Source organism: Pantherophis guttatus, chromosome 4 (assembly GCF_059756535.1).
Source record: "Pantherophis guttatus breed Tessera chromosome 4, ASM5975653v1, whole genome shotgun sequence".
NCBI lineage: Eukaryota > Metazoa > Chordata > Lepidosauria > Squamata > Colubridae > Pantherophis > Pantherophis guttatus.
This window is the reverse complement of record NC_142066.1, coordinates 28708989-28732097: the sequence shown is the minus strand read 5'-3', so window position 1 is coordinate 28732097 and position 23109 is coordinate 28708989. Positions and strand designations below refer to the sequence as shown.

Genomic DNA, 23109 nt, shown 5'->3' with positions numbered 1-23109 from the left:
GCTATACCCAAATGCCACCCAAGCTTGTTTTTCCTGCCTTTGAGGAAGGATTTCCACAAGCTTGTGTTTAACTGGCACTATCATTTGTCTGGAGCACACTAAAACACCCATTACAAAGATAAATCCTGTAAAAAAACCACTTTCACAGCCAAATATTTCAATTTCTAAGCCTGAACAGAAACCAGCCCTTGTAAATTGCTTCTTCGCTGTTAGAAAACCAGGCCAGGTTGCAATTCAAATCATTACCTTTCCTAATTGAAGCAATTTCTCTCTTTTTTTTATCAAAAATAAGTGGGCCCTCACAATGGATGAACGGCTACAGAACATGATGGGAATTAGCAGGGATGGCCAAACTGACTGCTTTGATTAAAGACAAAAATACAACTACCGTATTTTCCGGAGTATAAGATGCACTCCCCCCTCCCCCTCTAAAAGAGGCTGAAAATTTGGATGCGTCTTATACTCCAAATGTAGCTTTTTCAAAGCTTTTTTTAGCCCTAACAAGGCGCTAGTGAGTGAAGCAATCTCCGTGCTTTGCCTACTCCCTCTGATTCTCAGCTGTGCTTTAGCTTTTTTTCAGCCCTAACAAGGCCCTAGCGAGTGAAGCGATCTTTGGGCTGACTCTCAGCTGTGCTTTAGAAGCTTTTTTCAGCCCTAAAGAGGCGTTAGCGAGTGAAGCGATCTTCCCAGCTTCGCCTGCTTTTCTCATTGGTTCTCTCTCCAGAGATCAGCTATGCCTTAGAACTATTTTTTATCCCCAAGTAGTGGATAAAAAGCGCACAGGTGCTCAAAACCAGCAAACTAATGTGCTGAAGCTGACCAGACTAAGGATGCTAGTCAGATGAATACCTGGTAGGCAGATTTTCTTCCCCAAAAACTAAGCTGCGTCTTATACTCCAAAAAATATGGTACTTTTCTTTCTACTTGGAAACCACTTCTGGACTTTGTGCTTGAGGTGGAAAAAAAATGAAATGTTAACTTTGGGTTTACTAATTAAATTAAATTAAATTAAATTAAATTAATTATTTAATTTAATTTAATTAATTCAATTTATATGCCGCCCCTCTCTGAAGATTCAGGTGGCTTATTAGATAGGTTTGTTGTTATAGAAATGGCTAGTTTATACTATTATCTAAAAGTAAAAAATTGAGCTTTGATGTTAACACCTTTTTTTTTTTTTCTTCACATTTTCCCCTTCCTTTTTCCCTCCCCTATCTTTCTTACTATTTTCTTTTGTATTTCTGTATCTTATAGCAGGGGTCTCCAACCTTGGCAACTTTAAGACTTGTGGACTTCAACTCCCAGAATTCCTCGGCCAGCGAAGCCTTAAAGTTGCCAAGGTTGGAGACCCCTGTCTTATAGTATTAATATATATGTAAATAAAACTTTTGTTAAAATAAAAATCAGTGGCCAAGATATGGGAGACACATAACTTCTGTTAACAAACTGCCATTTTCCAACAGCATAGAACCCTAAACCTATTCCCCGAACTACCCTGGTTACTGACAGCTGATATGAATTGAATTGAAGAAACTCCCTCTGGGCTCACTCCAAGGTCCTTTCCAGCCCTATGACTCTATGGTCAGCTTCAACCTCTGTTCTGCATTCAAGGAGTTCAAAGCCACGGCTGCACTCTTCTCATCGTGCAACTGTCTATTTAGCCAAGGGTCATCATCACCAGAACTTCTCCCTTATTCAGGTAAGAAACTTCCTTTTCAGGTTATCATGAGACCTTTTGCCACCAAACAACCAAAATATCCACAAGAGTCTCCTTCTTGGAAGACAAAAATTCCGGCTTTGTTCTTTAACCTTAGAGGAGGGGATGAGCGAAAAGGCTCTTTTAGACCTTAAGACCATCAACCACACCAAAATTACAAAGTTTTAGGATGCTCTTTGCCCTACCTAGTAACTTCTGATAAGTCACATGAGTAATTTCTAATATGGACCCTTTGCATTTTCAATCTAAGGTGGGGAAAATTAGTCCTGTTCTCCGCTTTCTCCAGAAGCTGCTTTGCCATCCAATCCAGCCAACATTCCCCAGTTCTCACCGTCAGCCACTGCCCAACTTCCTCTTTCTCCTTCTGGGCTGGGTCCACTTTCTGGGCCAGGCCCAGCCCCTCTTTGGAGTAGGCTTTTGTCTTGGTCTCACGTTCCACTACCTTGAACCGCTCCATTTGCTGGAAAGAGAGATGACAAAGTCTCTGTGAGTTAACGCAAAGCAGGATACAGTTCCCAGGAGGGCTCAGAATCCAGCCTCTAACAGGCATTTTCCAGCCATTCACTTAAAATGCACATCTACACTACAATAAACTAATAATAATAATAATAATAATAATAATAATAATAATAATAATAATAATAATAATATGCTCTGATGAACATAACTTCAACCACCGTTTTTGATCTGAAAGAAGGGTGGGAAAACCTCAAAATGCTTATGGTCAAATCATAGGGCTTCTCCATATGTGATATCTCCGCCACTCTCAAATTTTCAGAAGTTGTGCGAACATATACAATGCCACTGTTTGTACTGGGCAATAGAACCAATTAATTTATATTGGACTCCTTGGTGTTCTTTGAGCTTGGTTGTTTGCCTGCAGACATTTCATTGCCCATCTAGGTAACATCAACACCGTTGTTACCTACAGTACTTGGGTACTGAAACATCTGTAAGCAAGCGAACAACCAAGCTCAGAGAGAATCAAGGACCCCACAGTTCAACCCTCACCTACAGATATTTTCTTCTATTACAACTAACTTCTGGCTCTGCTTCAGGATAATCAAAGTCACCACAAAGACAGAATGGATGAATCTGCAGAATGAATTCTGGAGTCTGAGATGGTGGTTGTGTCATAACCCATAAATTCTACATCCTCGGGAAAGTTTAAGCCACCAGATACTGTTAAGCTGTCCTTTCATTTTCTCTTTTAAAACTGAACAGCTCCCCCCCCCCTCATAGTGACCAGTCTGGTTGCTTGAAAATTACTGAACAGCTGGGAAGAAATGTTGGGTTGTGGGGAGGGACACAGGATTAATTGGATGTGGATTTCTGAAGTCTCCCATCAGTTGGAGAGATTCCTAACCAGCTTAGGAGAAGCTGAATGCTGCAAAAAGAGAAGCAGCAATTAGAATGATTGCAGAGCAGATTAAAATAAGTGGGAGATCTCAGACCATTTAAAATGGCTTTTATCTGCATCTTAATTTCGCTTTCGATCTATTTGATTGCCACTGGTAGAATAGGTTTCAAAACAATCCTTAATCTGATATTGCTTGGAGGTGATGAAAGTTGGCTCCAAAAAACCCAGAAGAGACTCCTGCTGAGGAATCTTGTCCAGAGATAAATTCTACTGCCTATCCTTGAACTCAGAATCTTAGTCCCCTAAAAATATGGACTCACTGTTGTGGGCTGCCAGCAGAGCTGGCAGCAGATTTAGACAATGAGGAGGTTGGGAAGGAACATGGGCCAATCCTGGAGTCTGGGGAAGGCTCTGATGAGGGCTCTGCGTCCTGTTCCCAGTGTGCGCATGCGCAGAGTTGCCAGACAAAGGGAACAGCTAAGTAACAGGGGTCAACTTGGGAGCAAGGCCACAGGTGGACAATGAAGGGCCCCTCCCATAGAGTATAAAAGAGGAGCGAAAGGGGAGGGGAGTTTGCAGGAGACAATTAGTTCATTCTTGCATTCTTGCCAAGTATTGCAGCGTCTGAAAGATACTGGCCTGGCCACTCTCCAAGCCTGATAAAGGTTGGTAATTGTGAACTATCTTGAAAGACTGTGGGAGAGGAAAGACTTTGCTGGAGAGGAATTCACTGTAAATTAAATAAAAGGGATTTGTCCGGAGGAGGAATTGGCTTCGTGCTGCTGGGGAAGCCTAGGTCAGAGCATTCACTATATTTCTTCCTATCCAGAAATCCTGGCTCCTGAACTGTTGTGGTAACTTCCTTAATAAAATTCATAAGCTTGTTTTGTCTACAATGCTGAGTTATTCAAATGAGCAGGCCAACCCAAACTAGTGAATTTCATTAACATGGTGCTACTACCATAGCGGGGCTGATTTTTTTCCTAACTTGAAAGTATCAAAAGAATGATTTTGCCACGCCCATCAAGATGATACTAATATTCTCATTGTCGTGCCCTCTAATTAGGCAAAATGATGCATTGTATGGCAACAATTAAGTACCTCAAATGGACTAATTTATAGAATGTATCCAAAATCTGGGACCCAGGATTCCTGAGTGAATGAAATTTGGGGAAACTGTAGTTGCTTCAGTGCTACTGGCTGCGACTGCACTCAAATTATCTATATTTTTTGATGTTTCATGACATTTTCCCAGCCAGTCGTGCAATCCCTTGCTCTTTCTCCCACCAAGGAGCAGTAGGGAAGAGAGAGGAGAAAGGAAGATTTCTGATGCTCCCCACTAAATTCCCACAAAGAAATTCAATGAGAAAATCAGCAGGAAGTCAGAAGTTACTTCTGCTTCTATAGCTTTTTTTATTGCTTGTAGTCTTTCTGCTTCTCCATTTAGGAATGGAAATATATCTGAAACGGTTCCCCAACAGGACATGGGGTCTATTTCAAATGCTTTTATTAATTAATATTTTTAATATTTAACTGTTTCTATAGAATAATGACACTGATGGCTATACATACATAAGTGAGGCACACAAAGACATTTTTAGGCACAAAGTGAGTAACAAGTAGATATTGTCCACAAATATCCAAAGCAGTGTCACATGGAGCCATGTAACATAGAGAACAACCCTGAATCATGAACGATGCAGCAAATAGCAATAGCACTTAAGACTTATATACTGCTTCACAGTGCTTTCCAACCCTCTTCAAGCGGTTTACAGAGTCAGCCTATTGCCCCCAACAAACTGGGTCCTCATTTTACCGACTTCGGAAGGATGGAAGGCTGAGTCAACCTTGAGCCAGTGAGATTCAAACTGCCAAACTTCTGGCAGCTGGCGGTCAACAGAAGTAACCTGCAGTACTGCACTCTAACCACTGTGCCATCGTGGCTCTTAAATATGCATTTTTGTCCCCGCAAACAGATACTGATGATCACCATCAGTGTTTTTTAATCACAGTGGTTAGATTTGACATTAGAAAAATACAACAAGGAGATTTGTAAGAGTGCCTCCCACCCACCAAAAGAAAATGTATAAAATGTCTACTGATTCAGGTTGCCTAGGAAATACAAGATACAACTTGATCCTTGCAAAGTCCCTTTATTTCGAAGCCTCCGCTCTCGAAGTTTAGAAGACCTTCCACAAGCACTACCAGTTAAACCCTTAAATTAAGGAGGTCTTACCGTCTATCCCATGTTGTCACTCTAAGGAAGATTATGTGGAAAAAGGTCCTGGGCTCCCCACAGAACCCCTTTTCTGTCACTTACTCAGCTTAAGTAATAAGTGAGATGGCCAGGTGGCTCACCTTTATGAGGTCACACTGCTAGCAGCCAATGGCAACACTGTTAAGGAGGAGCTAAGCATAAAAATATCAAGAAGTCTTAAATGCAAAAGCTGGTAAGAACTAAGCCTAAAACTGGACAAAATTAAACCTGGTTCACTTAGTCTTCCAAAACCACAGAGTTTCCTTGAAAAACATCCATTTCACCTGAATTTTTGCTCAGCACTGACACATAATAGCTAGCAGATTTTTTTCTCTTGGTTTGAATTTTTACCGTCTCAATGAGTTTCCGGTTGTCTATTAGCTGCCTTTTGTCTTTAATCTCATTGGATGCAACCCATGTCTTGATCTGGTCCCTCAATCTCTGCAGAAAGAGAAAAGTAGTTCCATGATCAAATTCTGTTCCCTTTATTACTAGATCTTCCCAGCAGAGACTAGTCCTAGAGTAACACTCATAACAGTGGAACCTTTTAGAACAGTCTTTACCAACTTAGTGCCTTCTAGACATATCAAATTCAAATTCCATAATCCACAGCAGCCAACGATCATGGTGGTTAGTAACTATACAAAATTCAACCCTTCTGGGTGTCTTCAGGTTAGGGAAAGCTTGTGAGTACAGAAATGGTCAAACATGAAGAATGAGTATGGACTCATTTCTATACCCCTCTGCTATACAGGTACAGATAGTCCTCGATTTACGATTGATCCCACAATTTATGTTGCAAAGTGAGACACTTATTAATTGAATTTTGCCCCATTTTACGATCTTTCTTGCCACAGTTGTTAAGTGAATCATTGCAGTTGTTAAGATACTAGCACGATTGTGAAGTGAACCAGGCTTCCCCACTGACTTTGCTTGTCAGAAGGTCACAAAAAGTGATCACATGACACCAGGGCAGTGCAACCGTCATAAGGATGAGTCAGTTGCTAAGCGTCTGAATTTTGATGTCACCATGGGGATGCTGCAATGGTCATAAATCACTTTTTTTTTAGTGCCGTTGTAACTTAGAGTAGCCATTAAATGAATTGCGATAAGTCGAGGACTACATGTGGTTGACTATGACCACAACTGGAACAGAATTTCTAACTAACAACCAAGCAAGGCAGTTGTTAAATGAGTCATACTCAATTTTGCAATCTTTCATGTCATGGTTAAGCAAATCAATGCAGTCGTTAAGTGAATCACATGATTGTTAAATGGATCCAGCTTCCCCCATTGATTTGGAAGTTGACTGGGAAGATTGCAAATAGCAATCATGTGTCCCTGGACACTGCAACCGTCGTAAATACACGCTGGTTGCCAAGGGTCCAAATTTTCATGCTCATGGGAGTGCTGCAACGGTCATAAGTGCAAGGACCAGTCCTAAGCCACCTTTTTCAGTGCTGTTGTAACTTTAAATAGTCAGTAAATGAATGGTTGTAAGTCAAGGACTACCTGTAACTATTGGATTTCACCTTTATCTGTTACAAGCCAAGCAATCAGCAACTCAACATAGCTTGCTACCTTTTTCCTTTCTCTTGTTGCTCAAATTCTGTTTTTTCCAACGTAGTTGTTTTTCATGAAAAATGTAGGGAGTGATGATTTTAACGTATGTGTTAGGAAATGAGTATTACCTACCTTGTTGGGTTGGCAATATATAAACCATCAATATAGGTTTAAGACTGCTGTATTGCATCATACTGTGTCCTGATTGGTTAGCTCTGTAGCCAATCTCCTTAAGAGGGAGCTAGAAACATGGTTTGTTTCTCTTTGCTGTTCTTGCTCTCTGATATCTCTGTATGCTACTGTTTGCAAATCCGGAAGAACTGTTTATTGTGAATGACTACGACGACTGGTAAGACTTTGTTATTGGATTATCCCTGGACTGTCGTTTTGCTATCTCCTGCTTTATATGTGTATGACCTGGACTGTTTATTGGACTGTGCCTTACTATTTCCTGAAAGTAAACACAACTCAGTGTATTTATTTGTACCTACTCTCAATCGCTTTCATGTACATACCCTTGCTATTCAAGGGTTACTCTGCGAATTCCTTAACAGTATGTTTCCCTGAACTTTAATTATTTATCTGAATTTTTATTATTAGCACTTCTGAATTAAATAATGATAGCAGAGAATGGAGGGAACTGTCAAAGGACATTTTGGAACGCATAGTCTGGAAACTTCTGAGCCTGAGGGAGGGGTCAAGCATGTCATCGGTCATGAATCCCTTCCTCTCCACAAGAGATTTAAGTCCAGCCCACCTTGAATTCCTGTGACTCTTATCTAGTTCTGATTCTTGCAGAGAGCACTTAAGCTTGCAATAAATCTTTATACCCATTTGAACTGCCTGGATTCCCTGGTTTTCTTGAAGGTTGACAAGACCCTTTGACAAACCGAGGAATTCTGATTCAGTCTTCAGGAGAGGAATGCAAACACTGCATTGCAACTTGACAAACTCCCCATCCCCTCTTCTTATCCAACAAAAGCCTTTTGGGGACAACATTTCCCATCTGCCTTTCCCTGGATTTCAGGCAATTCCCCATAACTAATCTCCTGAGATTGGATTGTCAAAGTATACTGAAGCTTGGCTCGTTCTCACCTGGAGCTTCTTAATCTCTTTTTTCAGATCGGCTTCATATTTCTCCTTCTGATTGGCATTCGCTGCATTATGGAGCTGTAGCAGAGAGAGGGGGTGGGGGTGGGGAATCCCAAGATGTGATCAAGGCTGGAGTTGATAGTGTCATGGAAGAAGTGGAGGGCAAATCAAACTGGATAAAGGAGGAAAAGTGGGAGCCAAGTGGACGTCTTCCCTCCTCTCCCTGATCTTCCCTTCCCAAAAATAAAATAAGGACGAGAAACTACATGGGGTGATAATAAGGAGTTTGGACAAAACCCAGGCAGAGAGATGACAGCAGTCCTCACCTTCTGCCAGATATCTTCAAACTGTTCCACACCTTCTGATACCTTTTTGAGACACCGATCGATCTCACCTGCAAGAAGCCCCCCCCCCCAAAAGGATAAATTAGTTGAAAGCCATCACAGGAACTAAAAGATTCATACCTTCCCTAAAGCCTAAAAGGGGAAGAGAAAGACAATTGGGATTTTGAAAAGCTGCCTGTTTCTCCTTCTTCCCAAATTCCAACACCTTTGCCCCCATTTTAGTGATTTCCTACACCAACAGAAAACCTAACTCTTTTCACACTTCCCTAATCACATCCCATACTCATTTGGAAAACACAGCCTCCTGTGCCAGGCATTCAAAGTAAGAATCCTGTTTGCCTTTTGCTCAATTTATGCCCGCCTCTTTCTTCTGCGCCAGTCTAGGTGAACAGGCCCTCTACTCTTCTGCTACACAACCAGGCTCCTAGCCCAGCTACGGAGCTTACCTTGTAGCTTCCTCTTATCTGCCATGTTTCCTTCACTATAGGGGGGCTCTCTTCATACTTTATAGAGCGTTGACACTTTTAAGGAGAACAAGCAGAAAAAAAAATTACAAAAAATAAGGCAAAGAAAAAAGCTGGTATCCTAAGGCTATTTTCTTTCTACGTTCCCCCCCCCCAGCTCCAAAATCTACTCTGAAACAGCAGCATAAAGTAGAAAATCAGGGATGAGGTATAGGTATAGTCCTAAACTTACAACAGTACATTTAGTGACTGTTCAAAGTTACAATGGTACTGAAAAAAATGACTTATGACTGTTTTTCACACTTATGACCGTTGCAGCACCTCCATGGTCACATGATCAAAATTCAGATGCTTGGCAACTGACTCCTATTTGTGACGCTTGCGGTGTCCTGGGGTCATGTGATCAACCTTTTGTTATCTTCTGACAAGCAGAGTCAATGGGGAAGCCAGATTCCCTTAATATCCGTGTTACTAACTTAATTGCAATGGCTCGCTGTGGTAAGTAAGATCATAGAATGAGGCAAAACTCACTTAACACAAGTCTCACTTAACAACAGAAATTTTTGGCTCACTTGTGATCGTAAGTCAAGGACTATCTGTACTTTTCCATTCTATGTCCGGAAAACTTTTTCTCCATGGGGTTTTGCCAATTAAAGGTTCAGAACTGCTATTCTCTCCCACCTCCCGCCCCCAAATAAAATCCATAAAATCTACCTGAATAATAAAAAGGTTTGCAAAGAAAAGGGGTACGTGTGGAATATCAGGGAGAGCTTGGTAGCATCTTTTCTGAATAATGAATGTTATTAAAAAGCCTGAACCAGGGTTCACAAAAGCTTATGCCTTTTAATGAGATGTGTTAGTCAGAAAAGATGCTACCAGGCTCCTCCTGAAATTGTAGGCTCTCCTCCTCCGCTGTCCGCAAAGAAAAGAAGAGAGGGTAGGAGGAAAGAAAAACAGAGAGGGGTGTTTTTTTCTCAGAGGTGCTGAAAGCATTTTTCTCTCCCTCAGAGGTAAGAGCCTGAATGGGAGAGGCCAAAGAATGGCATTTCTAGATGGGAGAGATTTGGAGAGGATTTCAACACATCTTTTTTTCATCTGCATTGCAATTTTCATATGCTTCCTTCACTTTTGTCAAACCATGTTTGTTCAAGAATAGGGACGTTTAACCGTGGCAACTTTAAGACCTGTGGACTTCAATTCCCAGAATTCCCTATGCTGGCCTGGGAATTCTGGGAGTTGAAGTCCATCAGTCATAAAGTTACCAAAGTTGGACACCCCTGCTTTAAAACAATGCTTTTTGGGCTGATCTCAGCCCATCACCCATCCTGAGGCTTTGGAGTGTGAGACAATGATTTCCAGAAGCACAAACACACAAAAAAGAACCCCCCTTCCCCCTTCCAGTCATGGTAGCCAATTTTGAGCCTTAAAGAGAGACTGTCCCTTTCCTTTCTCATGTCTCTTTAAGCCATCGGATCCAAACAGGCCCTGAGTGGAAAAGAGGTTCTGCCATTGGCCTCCCTAACATCCTCCAGGCTGCATTCCTGAGTAAATCTCACTTCTGCTTTAGAAATGGCCTCTCAAAAGGCCAAATCTAATACAGGTAGTCCTCGACTTACGGCCACAATTGAGCCCAGAATTAATGTTGCCAAGTGAGACATTTGCTAAGTGGGTTTCGCCCCATTTTACAACTTTTCTTGCCACATTTGTTGAGTGAATCACTTCAGTCGTTATATTAGTAACATGGTGGTTAAGTGAACCTGGCTTCCCCATTGACTTTGCTCGTCAACAAAGGTCACAAAAGATGACGCCGGGGCCCTACAACCATCATAAATAGGAACCAGTCGTCAAGCATTCGAATGTAGATCACGTGACCACACGGAGGCTGCAACGGTCACAAGCATGGTTGTGGTATGGTCATAAAAATGGTCATAAGTCACTTTTTTCAGTGCCGTTGTACCTTTGAACGGTCACTAAATGAACTGTTTGTAAGTTGAGGACTACCTGTAGTTGCTTGCACCTCTCAATCGGAAAACCAAACCAAACTAAGGATGAAAATGAAAGGAATCTTAACCGAAAGCCATACCTTGAGTACATATACACAACTGGAGCACGAAGGACATCTTAAGCATCAACAAGCCGCTGTTATTTCTAGTCTAAGTTATTCAGCAGAGCAGCTTTAGCTGGGAGGCCCTGGGGCCTTCTGAAGGAAGCAGATCAAACTTGCACTTACCTAGAGGCCCCTGGGCACTTGCTGTTGGCCTACTCTCCAGCCAGGTTCCTATAAAGGTGAGAAAATATATGGCTAGCAGGAGGAACCAAGCTCACCTTCTTCCATGCCAGGAAGCTTGAGAGAAAGTCTATACATACAGATCCCCATGGCTTAATCAACGTGCTACCCTAACTGGTTGCTATATGGTTGAATGCCTTTTGCAAACTCAGCCAACTGGTGTAGAGATCTGAAGTACATATTTTTGAGATGTGTTTATCCATAGTTAACTGAGCCACGGTTCATGGACTTAACTCAATTTTTCTAGGATTACCTAGCAGACTTGACTCTGAATTACCCATATTTTAGCCCGGTTTTCTGCACAAATCCAGCTGTTATACAATTGGGCACAGAACGGAGCACAACAAAAACAGTAGTTTGTTTCTCCTCCCTCCCTCCCCTCCCCCCCAAAAGTCTAGGTCACCATCTCTCACATCTGCAGTATTTTTTTTCTTCTCCCTGCAGGCTTTCGGTGTTTTTAAAAGCCACTGGCCATGCCGAAGTAAGCAGGTTAAGCTTTCCCTGCTCGGCAGAGAACCAAGCTGGCAAGGCTTGCCATCGCTAGTGTGAACAGCTGTTTGCTTTCTTGACAGTGATAAGAGAAAAGCCTCCAGATGATCACAAAGGGGTATCTCTCTTTTTCTTGACTGAAGATGTGCTAAGAAAAACCTTGAGCTGCCTGTGGGAGAAAGACTGGTAAATGTTAGGAACTAACTCCCATGGCTGAACAAGTTTTTGTTTCCTCTCCCCCTCAAAATATCACGAAGCTGATGTTTTCCTTCTCTTTTTTTAGAAAACTCCCAAAGTCTCGTACTCAGAATTTTGCTGTAAGGTCTACTACATAAATACAATAGCCTCCTGAAGTGATAAACTGGGCAAGTTTATACTTGGAGAAATATTATATTAGGTGGACCCCCTTACTTTTTTTTTTAAGTTCCTAAACTTAAAAGGTGGTATATAAAAAGATTAACCCGGTGTGTTACTATTATGCAAATTTAGCAGACAGAGGATGTAAACTTTCCAGAAATATTGAAAAACAAAGCTCCTAGAAAACAATTCCAGAAAGCTTTTCCATTTTTTGGAGGTGAGCAGAAGGGAATTTAAAATATGAAACGCTTATGTTTAGCATTCTTTGTAAGTATAGATAAATGGATGCTACTGCCAATGTTTACCCCATTCCCAGAGTTTTGAGGACTAGTGAAGGACAGGCCACAATCCAGCGATCTCTACATCAATAAGAGGAAGGAAGCCCATTATCAAAGATAGGCTGAGCCCTTCCTTCTCCTGTAAAAATAAATGTCAATGCCCCTTACATTTAGTATTTCAGAGTTTATACTTTGGTATACTATATCATAATGTAATTAGTCTTACGTAAAAGTCTTACTATATAGTTTTAATAAATCATTTGGAGGTAAAGATTAGGAAACAACATGGGAACATTTCTTTTTAAAACAATCAAGCTATATTTCATTATCCATTAAGAAAGAAAACATAAAGGAAAACAGCAGGAAAGTTCCCTCCTCCCTCCATTTTTTAAATCCCCTACTCTACACATGACTGCACCCAACACATTAAATCAGAAATAGGTAACCTTGAGATCCCAAGACTTACACAGCCCCCTATAACCCTTCTTAGTAGCCCCATTAGTCACCTCTGACTGCAGTTACCAGAAATACACATCATAGCTCTCTTCCATTCAGAGGTGAGAGGTAAATAATACAGACACTAAATAGGTATAACACAATCCGATTCCAACTGCTGTGCTTCTCACCTCACCCATTATAGCCCCAGCCACAAAAAGGCTGCCTACCCCTGCTTATACTTTAAAGACTGTTTTGCAAACCACATTTCCTGGTTCACCCAACAGGCTAAATCACAAAGAATGAAACCTGGTTTTAGTTTGGTGTGATCTGTGAGCCCGGCTAGAGAGCTGCCACTTCAAAGTAGCCAGATTTCCACCTAATGGGGGAAACCGTATTTATAAGTCTAAAATCAGTCTTTGCAAAAGAACCTTCTAGCTACGGTTTCAACCGGGCTGGGCACTCTTGCTCTGCCAAACCTTCTTCTTCCTCTCTCTGCTGAGAGGCAGCATGAAAATCCTGCTAATTACAGGAAGCTGGGGTGGAGAGTGGACCATGAAATCTGCTACTGGAGGAACAGAGCTACGCTTTCATTCCCCCCCCTCTTTTATCTCCCCAATAGTTGTTCCAGACCATTAAGAGCAGCTTCATTTGCTGTCATTAGGAAGTGTTGATCTCTCTTTTCTCCCAGCTTTACCTGCCAATTTTTGCATGTTACTGCTGTTGAAAGGTTGACTAGGAAGTCAGGTCAATTCCACTGAGTTAGTTTGCAAATTCAGGCTAACATCACAGCCATCTTAAGACTTCAGCTCCCAGGATACATCATCAGCCTGTATGGGCTGTAGCAGAAAATCCTGAGAGCTTTTCCACACTTTGGAAAGGCTGGGGAAGAAAGCTGATCTATATTTAAAAAAAAAAAAAAGACAAAACAAAACTGGCTGAAAGGAGGATTTTGTTCAGGAAACAGAGTGATTTGTCCATCAACAGGCAATTTGGTTAGTGTGGTGTTTGTCCTGCTGGCTGAGGAACTATGGGAGTTGAAGTCCATACATCTTAAAATTGCCAAGGATGAAAAACACTGTGTAAGCACATAGTGGATACTATGAAAGTGTACGCCAACACATCTGGAGGACACTGGACTGGAAAATGATACTCTGTGGAATAAGCCCTATGAAATTTAGGAATTGGGGATTTTGCTACAGATTTCCACTTTGCTTATTAAAACACTTGGTTTCATCTTTATTTTAAATTACTTACACCTACTCTATTAAATAATTTAATGGTTTCCTAATATTCTAAATTTTAATGGGAAGCTTACTTCTTAAGGAAACAAAGTACACGGCCAAACCATTCTATATTTATCAAAGCTTATAGATTCACCACTGACAGTCAAGTATGAAGCATCTGGCAAATGAGAATAAACATAAAAATGCAGGGCCGTCTTGAGACCATGTATTTGTCATTACTGTAATATCAGGCTCCATTACCAGATCATTTTGCAGAAAAAGCCCTTCCTGGTTTTCATCAACCAAAGCAACAGAAAGGAAAAGCGCTTTAACATGGTTTGGTTGTGTTCATACAATATGCTAACCCGTGGTTAACTATACTATGGTTTATTGAAATGTCCGAATTCACTTTTGCTAATCTAAAATATAGTCAATTCATTTATGGATCAGTGTGCTGTGAAAATAACAAGGTTTTAGTCAATTAAACATGGGTATGTGAGAGAGCCACAAATTTACCACCGACATTTTAGGCAGCTGTGTTAGGTAAACCAGGCTTTCATTCAAAAACTAGGGAACTATAAATCTTTCTTGATCTACAATAAATTATACAGAGGATACTACTCCAACTGTCTCAAATCACATCCTGCCTATCCTGTTTTAGAAGCTCTCTCAAGTTTTACTTAAAACTTAACAGTGACGTACAAAGCAGTTTTCTGTTTTTAGGAAGCTTTTTTCCCCTCACTTCTTTAAAAGAAGAATTCATGACTGGTTTCTGAAGAAAAAAACAACAACAGAAAACCTCCTAGCATACAAAGCTGCATTTAAAGGGTGAATTGCTATTTACTGTGCAGGCACAAATTCTTGGCCCGAGTCAAAGTGGACCAATTTTAAAATAAGGCAATTTAAATCAATGATTTAATTTGCCCAGTATCAAGGCTTATTTAAACCTTATTTCCAACTGTTTTAAGGCTTACTCCTAGGTACATCTTTGAATTCAGAGGAACAAACAGAAAGATTTGAGCTGTTCTTTAATGTGCACATTAAGTAATTGCTAGAGCTATGAAATGTATCTACCCATCAATACACAGACACACACAAAGGAGCATAAATCCACACTTCCTGCTTGTATAGGCCTTAGGCCTCTTTTGCAGATGGATTTTTGTTACTTCACAAAAAGCTGATGTCTGTTTGCCAGGCACCAACATACCTACTTGAAAATATAACCAGGAAGAAGAAAATGCTATTAATTACTGGGCAGATTTATGTTACCCCAAGGAATGTATGTATTAACTGGCTAATAAGCCAACAATGCAACCATATTTATTCAGAAGTAATCTACCATAAACAAGATATTATTTGCATAATATTCAGTTAAGTGCATGATCTATTATGCAGATGTGTATATCCAAACTCTATGTTTTGCTCTAGTTCATTCTTTTATGCCAAAAAACAGCTACTTAACTGCAGGGGGCGGGGTGGGGAAAGCCATTAATATAAAATTACATTTTAAAATATTTTTAATCAATTATCCACCATTCAGTTAACTTGGATAGATTTTCCTATATTATTTTGAAGATAAAGAAAAGGATAGATGGTGATTACCCACATAGTCTTGAAGATGGTGCTTTATTTAAAATACAAAAACAAAACAAAAACAACAATCCATACTGAGTGGGCTGAAGAAAACTGCTGAAAAAAACCAACTGGGGACAATTTAGCTACCATATTTATAATATCTGACCATTGATTAGAGAGAGATAAACAGGAATATCCCCCATTTTCTAAAGTCCCAGTGCCTCAGAAAAAGGAGCGGAGAGAAAAGGTAAATCCTGCACAAATTTCCCCAAAATCAATGGAAGTGAAAATGAAGCATACGTTGGATTAAAATAATAATGTCGGACCAGGGAAGAACAACCTGATAACCTCTAAAATATTTGGAATCCAGCTCCCATTTGTTTCAGCCAACTGGATTGTGGGAATTGTAGTCTAAAGCATCTAAAGAGCAGCAGGTCTTCCATTCCTGCCCTGAGACAATATTATAAGGATGAAGCTGCTGTTGAATTTAATTCCTGTAATATCTAGCTTGCTGTCTGGAGATGATGGAAACACACATCTGAAAGGCAACAGACTGGAAAATGCTGCAGTAATAGCAATAAATAGCAAAATAAACTGCAGAAATGAGTGATCACAGATGCACCTGATAAGGCTACTTCCGTAGGTTGTTTTGTCTTTTTTTTTTTAAAAAACCTACCTCTGTTATACACCATTGCCAAAACTTGTGGAAACAGAATCTGAAAGTTTACTAATCTGTTACATGTAGAAACACTTTCTTTTCTCTATCAGCTTTCCCTGCTGAGCAATAGTGTGTTTAAAGCACAGTCTCTCAACTTTGGCAGCTTTGGACTTCAACTGCCAGGATCCCCCGGCCAGCATGGCTAGCTGGGGCATTCTGTGTTGAAGACCACATTCTTAAAATTGCCAAGATTGAGAAACATGGGTTTACAGTATAGCATTTTAAGAGCCTTGTTCTATCTATTCTCTCTAGACTATTTAATTCAATCCAAGTTCATGGTTTGCTATAAGATACAGGTCAGAAACACTCTGACAGGATTGGAGTTACCCACAAGGGCCTACAAAGTCCATTTCAGCTTCATTTTCATTTTGAGACAGTTAACAGAATAAGGGAGTTGGAAGGGACCTTGGAGGTCTTCTAGTCCAACCCCCTACTCAAGCAGAAGACCCTGCACCATTTCAGACAAATGGCTGTCCAGTCATTTTGAAAACTTCCAGTGTTGGAGCGCTCACAACTTTTGAAGGCAACTCATTCCACTGATTAATTGTTCTCACTGTCAGCAAATTTCTCCCTAGTTCTCGGTAACTTCTCTCCTTGATTAGTTTCCATCCATTGTTTCTTGTCCTGCCTTCAGGTGCTTTGGAGAACAGGTTGATCTCCTTTTTTCTGTGGCAGTCCCTTAGATATTGGAACACTGCTATCATGTCATCCCAACTAGACGTATCTAATTCCTGCAATAGTTCCTATATTTGAGCCTCCAGGCCCCTAATTATCTTTGTAATTATGCACTTCTTCATATTCTCCTTTACGCAGAAACTCTAAGCAATCAAGGTAAGATATGGATATTAGTGGGAACTTGCTGCAGCACATACCATGAATACAATTGTTGCAATGATAAATAACCCTGAACCACTAAGACTGAAATGCCATTTGCAGAGAACAGGGTGTTGTGAAGGGGTAATAAGAAAGAATTCCTGAACCAGAACCTAATCCCCGTAACATTCTTCCACATTTTCTTAATATTGTCCCCCATATTCTCACCAGGCTCAAGGTTGACTCAGCCTTCCATCCTTCCGAGGTAGGTAAAATGAGGACCCGGTTTGTGGGGGCAATAGTTAGTTAGTTAGTTAGTTAGTTAGTTAGTTTATTAAATTTCTATACTGCCCTTCTCCCGAAGGACTCAGGGCGGTGTACAGCCATGTTAAAACACACATAAACTCACAAAATTTAAAACCAATTTAAAACAACTATATTAAATTTGGTCCACAAAGTTAAAAATAAGCTGACTTTGTATAAAAAGAACACCACTTGGGGGGGGGGGGGGAAAGCCCTACTAAGCAGGTATATACAAAAGTATGAAGGCTATTGCTTAACACATTGTAAGCCGCCCTGAGTCTCTGGAGAAGGGCGGCATATAAATCGAACTAATAAATAAATAAATAAATAAATAAATAAATAAATAAATAAATAAATAAATAAATAAATAAGGCAGCCTTCAGGGTATACCATCCTGTACTTCGCTGGCATACAGCTTCTTTTCTTGATGCAAATAGCCTTGCTTCTCTCAGTGCTAACACTGCAGTCCCTGAGCCTAACCATGAATCTCCTCTCTGTTATGAACTCACTGTTGGTGGGTCTAACAGAAAATGCTCTCTCTCTAATGCTCTTCTAAGATGTGGGGGATGAAGTTATAAAAGGAAAAAAGGTGAAATGGACAAGACTGTTCCCTTTTGAACAGAGAGCACCGTAGGAAACAGAAGTGCACAAAGGTTGGATGAATATCTCCAACAGGACAGGAGGCAGCTTATAAAAATAAGTAGAAGGCCTCGCTTCCAGCTTTTGCCAAAGTCTAGTTGTTTTATCACGGAGCTTTCAAAGAGCCAGAGGAGGACCACTGCAGCTGAATATCCAGAGAGATCCATTCATAGGGCTGGAAGGGACCTTGGAGGTCTTCTAGTCCAATCCCTTGATCAAGGAAGGAGACATTATACCATCCTGGTCAAAAAGCTGTCAAGTCTATTTTTGAAAATCTCCAGTAATGGGTCACTCACAATTATGGGAGGCAAGCTATTCCACTCATTAATCGTTCTGTCAGAAAGTTTCTCTTTACTTCTAGGATAGATCTCTCTTTAATAAGCTTCCACTCATTACTTCTTGTCCTGTCTTCTGGTGCTTTGGAAAATAAGTCAATCTCCTCTTCTCTGTGACAGCCTCATAAATACTGAAAAGACAGTTATGATGTCTCCCCAAATCCTTCTCTTCAATAGGCTAGATATACCTAGTTCCCTCAAGTATTCATCATACGATTTATTTATTTATTTATTTATTTATTTATTTATTTATTTATTTATTTATTAATTAATTAATTAATTAATTAATTATATTTTTATACCGCCTTTCTCCCCAAGGACTCATGGGGGTGTACAGCCAAGAAATATATAGACACACAAACATTATAAAATTGCTAATTAAAATTATTACTTAGTTTGGCCAATTAAATAAAACCCAGAATTAGATAACATTTTAAAAAATCATTCACATGGTCATATGTTTAGCCCCGCCTGTTGGAACATCAGGGTCTTGAGGGCACGGCGGAAAGCACGGAGATCAGGGATATTCCGTATCTCCGGGGGCAGTTCATTCCAAATTTGATTTAGCCCCCAGACCCTTTATCATCTTTGTTGCTTTTCTCTGCACACTTTCTAGGGTCTCAGGATCTTTTTTTGTATTGTGGTGACCAGAACTATACAGATGTGATCCTAACATATCTACAAGCTTTCATGTTGTCCAAGCAGAGGCTGGAAAAGTATTTGTTGCTGATGCTTAAATTTCAATTACTAAATCAGAAGGCTTGATGGATTCAATTATCTAAATAATCCCCTGCAGCCTTATTTTCTATGAAGGGTTCTCGAAAGATTTCACAGCCAAAGAATAAGTTTTTCATTGTAGCACAGGGTGGGGGTACATTTAAAGGGTCGTAAATGGGCAAAGGCCTACAGCATTTCAATCAGTTTTTACATTCAAGGCACAAATGCAAATAACATGCTCCATGGAAGGGAAATATGGCTTTTTCCTCAGCTGTCTGTTTTGTGTAGAGACAATGCTACGGTGCTTTCCTGTACCAACACTTGTAACTTCAAATAACCTCCTTGAGATCTGATGCTTCGATAGCCTAACCATCTGGAAGTATGCTTTCCACCTCAAGGAAATCAAATTATGCAAGATTTTTATTGACTGTATTTTGTAGTGTTGCCCAACTTTCTGGGTAAAGATACTACAAGCTACCATTAAGTTACAGCAAATGGTCAGTCAACCTGGGAATTCAAATCCCACCATAGCTAAGGCTCTTGTGTATCCTCACAGACGACTCAGTATATTAAACAGTTTGCTTCCTGTCTGCTACTATCAAACATACTGTAGTTAAATTACCGTATATGAACTGAGGCCACGATATTGGCCTGCTGTCTTTTGCAAATGGTTCTCTCTGGCCTCAATTGAGGATCCTTCTGAATCTCACGTGTAGAGACCCTTTAACTCAATCTTCCCCAATTCAAATCCCTCCAGACTTTTGTATCTTACCACAACTACCAAACACAGTTAGGATAGACAACAGTGAAGAATGATGAGAGTTGCAAGCAAAAGTATCAGACAAGGTTTAGACTGAAGACTCCTGCTTTAACTGATGGTGTGGAGACTGGTGCTGGGGCATTATGAACTTGCCTACCCATTCAGATCCCTGAAGCGGCTTTTAGTTATGAATTTTCATCAGAAATTTGGCTGGTAATATTATGAGTGTTTTCTTATGCAACAGCAGCATCCAAGTTATAGAAACCAAGAGGTCCAGACAATTCCTACACTGACAGTGATTATTACTTTTCTTTAAGCACAACACATGGTTTGTTTTGAACAATTTTGTCACAAAAACATGGTTTGTTTTGAACAATTTTGTGGGTGGATATGATACGGAATTTAAAATAAATACATGAAAAGAGAGTGTGTGTGTTTGCTGAAAGAATCTACTGTGCATTTGAAACTAGGATTCAGCAAATCTAGCAGGGATTGGATCTGTATAGCACCACCCTGTTGATATTATGTTCAATATTAATGATCTATCAAAGAGGGAGAGAATTTCTTAGATTAAAATCAACTAAACAACAGCCCAGAGTTATACATATTTTTGGCAACGCAGCTTTAACTTTTAAATAACTACACAGTTGAGACTTTCCCCCTTTTATTTTCTTTCGAAATAAATTTTGTAAGGCAAATCCTATTTACTACGGCGGTCTCCACACGTCTGGGATCCTCCAGATGTGTTAAAACCTCATAAACTTTCAACCAGCACAAATTCATTTCTGGCAAGGTGATATCCAAAGACTATACGACTGTTTATTTTACATGCAGAAATCAGGCAGAGTGCAGAATTCTGCCTGTTAAAAAAAATCCAGCTCTTTTGACTTTGTAAAGCATATAAAGCGCACCAAAAAATCTTAACCAAGGCAGAATGCCCTGGAAGGAAGGAAGGAAGGAAGGAAGGAAGGAAGGAAGGGAGGGAGGGAGGGAGGGAGGGAGGGAGGAAGGAAAGATCTATGTATTTGGTATTATCTAAGCATTTAAGAGTAGTATACTCTTTGGATATCACCTTGCCAGAAATGAATTGTGCTGGTTGAAGGTTTATGAAGTTTGAACATAAGAGAAACTCCACTGACACGTATTCTTTACCTCTCCCAGCAGTTTCTCGTAGTTGGGAGGGATCTTTGCCCTGAAAGGCTAACAGGCCTACCCCAAATCTACTACCTACTAACTAACTACTCTCTGGGGGAGAACATTTCTTTCTACAGCTTCCTTTCCTTTCCCCAGAGACTCTCGTCTCTCCCCCATGACTGAAGACTGAAAGGGGCTTAGGGGGGCTGTTCTGAAAGCATCCTCTCCCCAGGCAGAGCCGCCTGACCTCGTTTTGCAACTTTTAAGCGATTTAAGAGCTGCTCCCTCTTGCACAGAGCCCCCCCACCCAGATCCTCCATGGTGGCACCTTCAGCATCCCCGGTGGAGGAGATTAAGCCTCCCCCACCGCCCCTTAAGAGCAACACGCGGCATCCCACCACCCCACGCGCTTTCCCACCCGAGGCTGCCACGCTGCCTTGCCCAAGGGCCCCCCCCAGTGCTTACAGGCGAGGGGCTCACCTTTACAACCCCAGCCCCTCTCCAGGGCCCCACTCTGGTCGTCGCCCCGTGAAACTCGACGCCCCCCCCAAAAAAAAACCCTCCGCAAGACTTACAGGAACAGCGTTGCCCTAAGCATCGTCCACCCCCTATGGAGCCCCCACCAAACACTTTGGCCCCGCCCCCTAGAGAGAGCCCCGTAGGCACCTGCAAGCCCCGCCCCTCGTCTAGGCCCCGCCCCCTCCCGCTGTCTCACCGGCAGCTCCGGCGTCTCCGGGTCTCTCTCACTCTCCTTCTTTTTTTCCCTCTCTCTTTCTCTCGCCCCCGTCTCTCGGGCTCCGCGGCATCCAAGATGGCGGCAGCCTCCCCCCTCTATTTTCTCTCGATCCGCCCTCCCCTGAAACGCATTGGATGATCCTCCCGCCCCTCAAGCCTCTCACCGTTTCGATTGGATAATAAGGAACTGGACGGAAGGGGGAACGGGGAAGGTGGGACGACGCGGCGCAGCCGCAGCTGTCATTAATAGGAATGCATGGGATCTATTTGTCAAGAGGTGGTGTCCTTCAAAGCGCTCTCGTGCTGCCATTGGCTGGAGAGGCGCAGATGGAGTAGTAGGCGTGGTTACGCCTACTACTCCTCGAAAAACAAGCCGAGAGGGCGGAGTTTACGTCAAAGTCTGCCTCCTAATGGGCAACAAAAATGCCCCTCAAATCTCACTCTGATATGATTGACTACCGCTTCCTGTACACGAATACTGGCAAGAGTAAGAAAGGCTATTGGATGGCGGCCCTGTCATTCAATCCTTGGTCCTGCTGTTTGGTTGAAACTGATAAAAAGGCGGTAGCGCGAAAGACTTTGAGCCTGTGTCTCCCCATTGGCTGTAAACAAGCAAGCCTGCACATGTTGTCTTCTCATTGGACGGCCGTGCCTCCCCGTAGAAACCTTCCCCTTTTTCTATTGGCATGCTCGTTTTGAAGCTGGTTGCACTAAGGTAAACGGGGTCGGGGCGGGACAATCTGCAGGAAACGCTTTAAAAGGCAACCTGTCAATTAAACCCACTGTATCCAATCAGGGAAGGAAGAACGACCCCTTTCCAAGGTAGATATTCTTCTATCCGGGTTTTGGTTTAATGATTAATTTCAGCACTTCCTATCCAGGTATCACAAAGGCTTGTCAAGATTTAGGCGGGCGCAGCAGTGTTCACCAACTGATAAAAATGAAGGTACCTTCTTGCTATTGGAACATGAGCAGAATCTCAGCATCCAAATAAAAAACAGGTGTATCGAAGAGAGAGACAGACCAACTTCACTAGTGATATAACCCTTGGTTTGCTGAATCATATTGTTGCATAAGCTGCAGGGCTGCTTTTACGGCATAGCAAGCAAACTTCACTGTTAGTAAACACACAGGAGCTTATCCTTAAGGACTCCAATATTTGAGGGGCTGCCACAGAGAGGAAGGGGTCAAGCTATAGTCTAAAGCACCTGTAGGCCAGACAAGGAATAACTGAACAAGGAGAGATTTAACCTGGAAATGAGGAATTTTCTGATAGAACAATCAACCAGTGGACTGCCATTTGTCAGAAATGGTGTAGGACAGGGGTCAGCAACCTGCGGCTCTGGAGCCGCATGTGGCTCTTTCACCCCTCTGCTCCCGTCACTCAAAATATGCGTCACAACCGCCAAAGTGCGACACCCGCCGGCACATGATTGAGCTTTTCAATAACCATGGATATAATCCAAGAAAAGTTAAGTTTCAGAAGAAAACAGAACATTTAATTCAACTAC

At 41.4% G+C, this 23109-nt stretch overlaps 1 protein-coding gene across 5 annotated transcripts in view; it reads right to left on the bottom strand.

Moving 5' to 3' along the window:
- CNOT3 (CCR4-NOT transcription complex subunit 3) overlaps positions 1-21732 on the bottom strand; it is a 41982-nt gene extending 20250 nt beyond the window's left edge. The window contains exons 1-7 of one of the 5 annotated variants that reach the window (XM_034419486.2): positions 21579-21732; positions 11028-11075; positions 8780-8854; positions 8316-8383; positions 7993-8067; positions 5686-5775; positions 2049-2177 (exon numbers count right to left, since the gene is read on the bottom strand). In XM_034419486.2, coding sequence (XP_034275377.1) covers positions 2049-2177; positions 5686-5775; positions 7993-8067; positions 8316-8383; positions 8780-8804 — 387 coding nt within the window. In that variant the 5' untranslated portion in view covers positions 8805-8854; positions 11028-11075; positions 21579-21732. Of the gene's footprint in view, positions 1-2048; positions 2178-5313; positions 5442-5685; positions 5776-7992; positions 8068-8315; positions 8384-8779; positions 8855-11027; positions 11076-13340; positions 13545-21578 lie in introns of those variants that run through there. The other 4 variants (XM_034419485.3, XM_087893895.1, XM_087893894.1 and 1 more) reach the window with 4 other exon arrangements.
- Positions 21733-23109: the final 1377 nt, after the last annotated feature.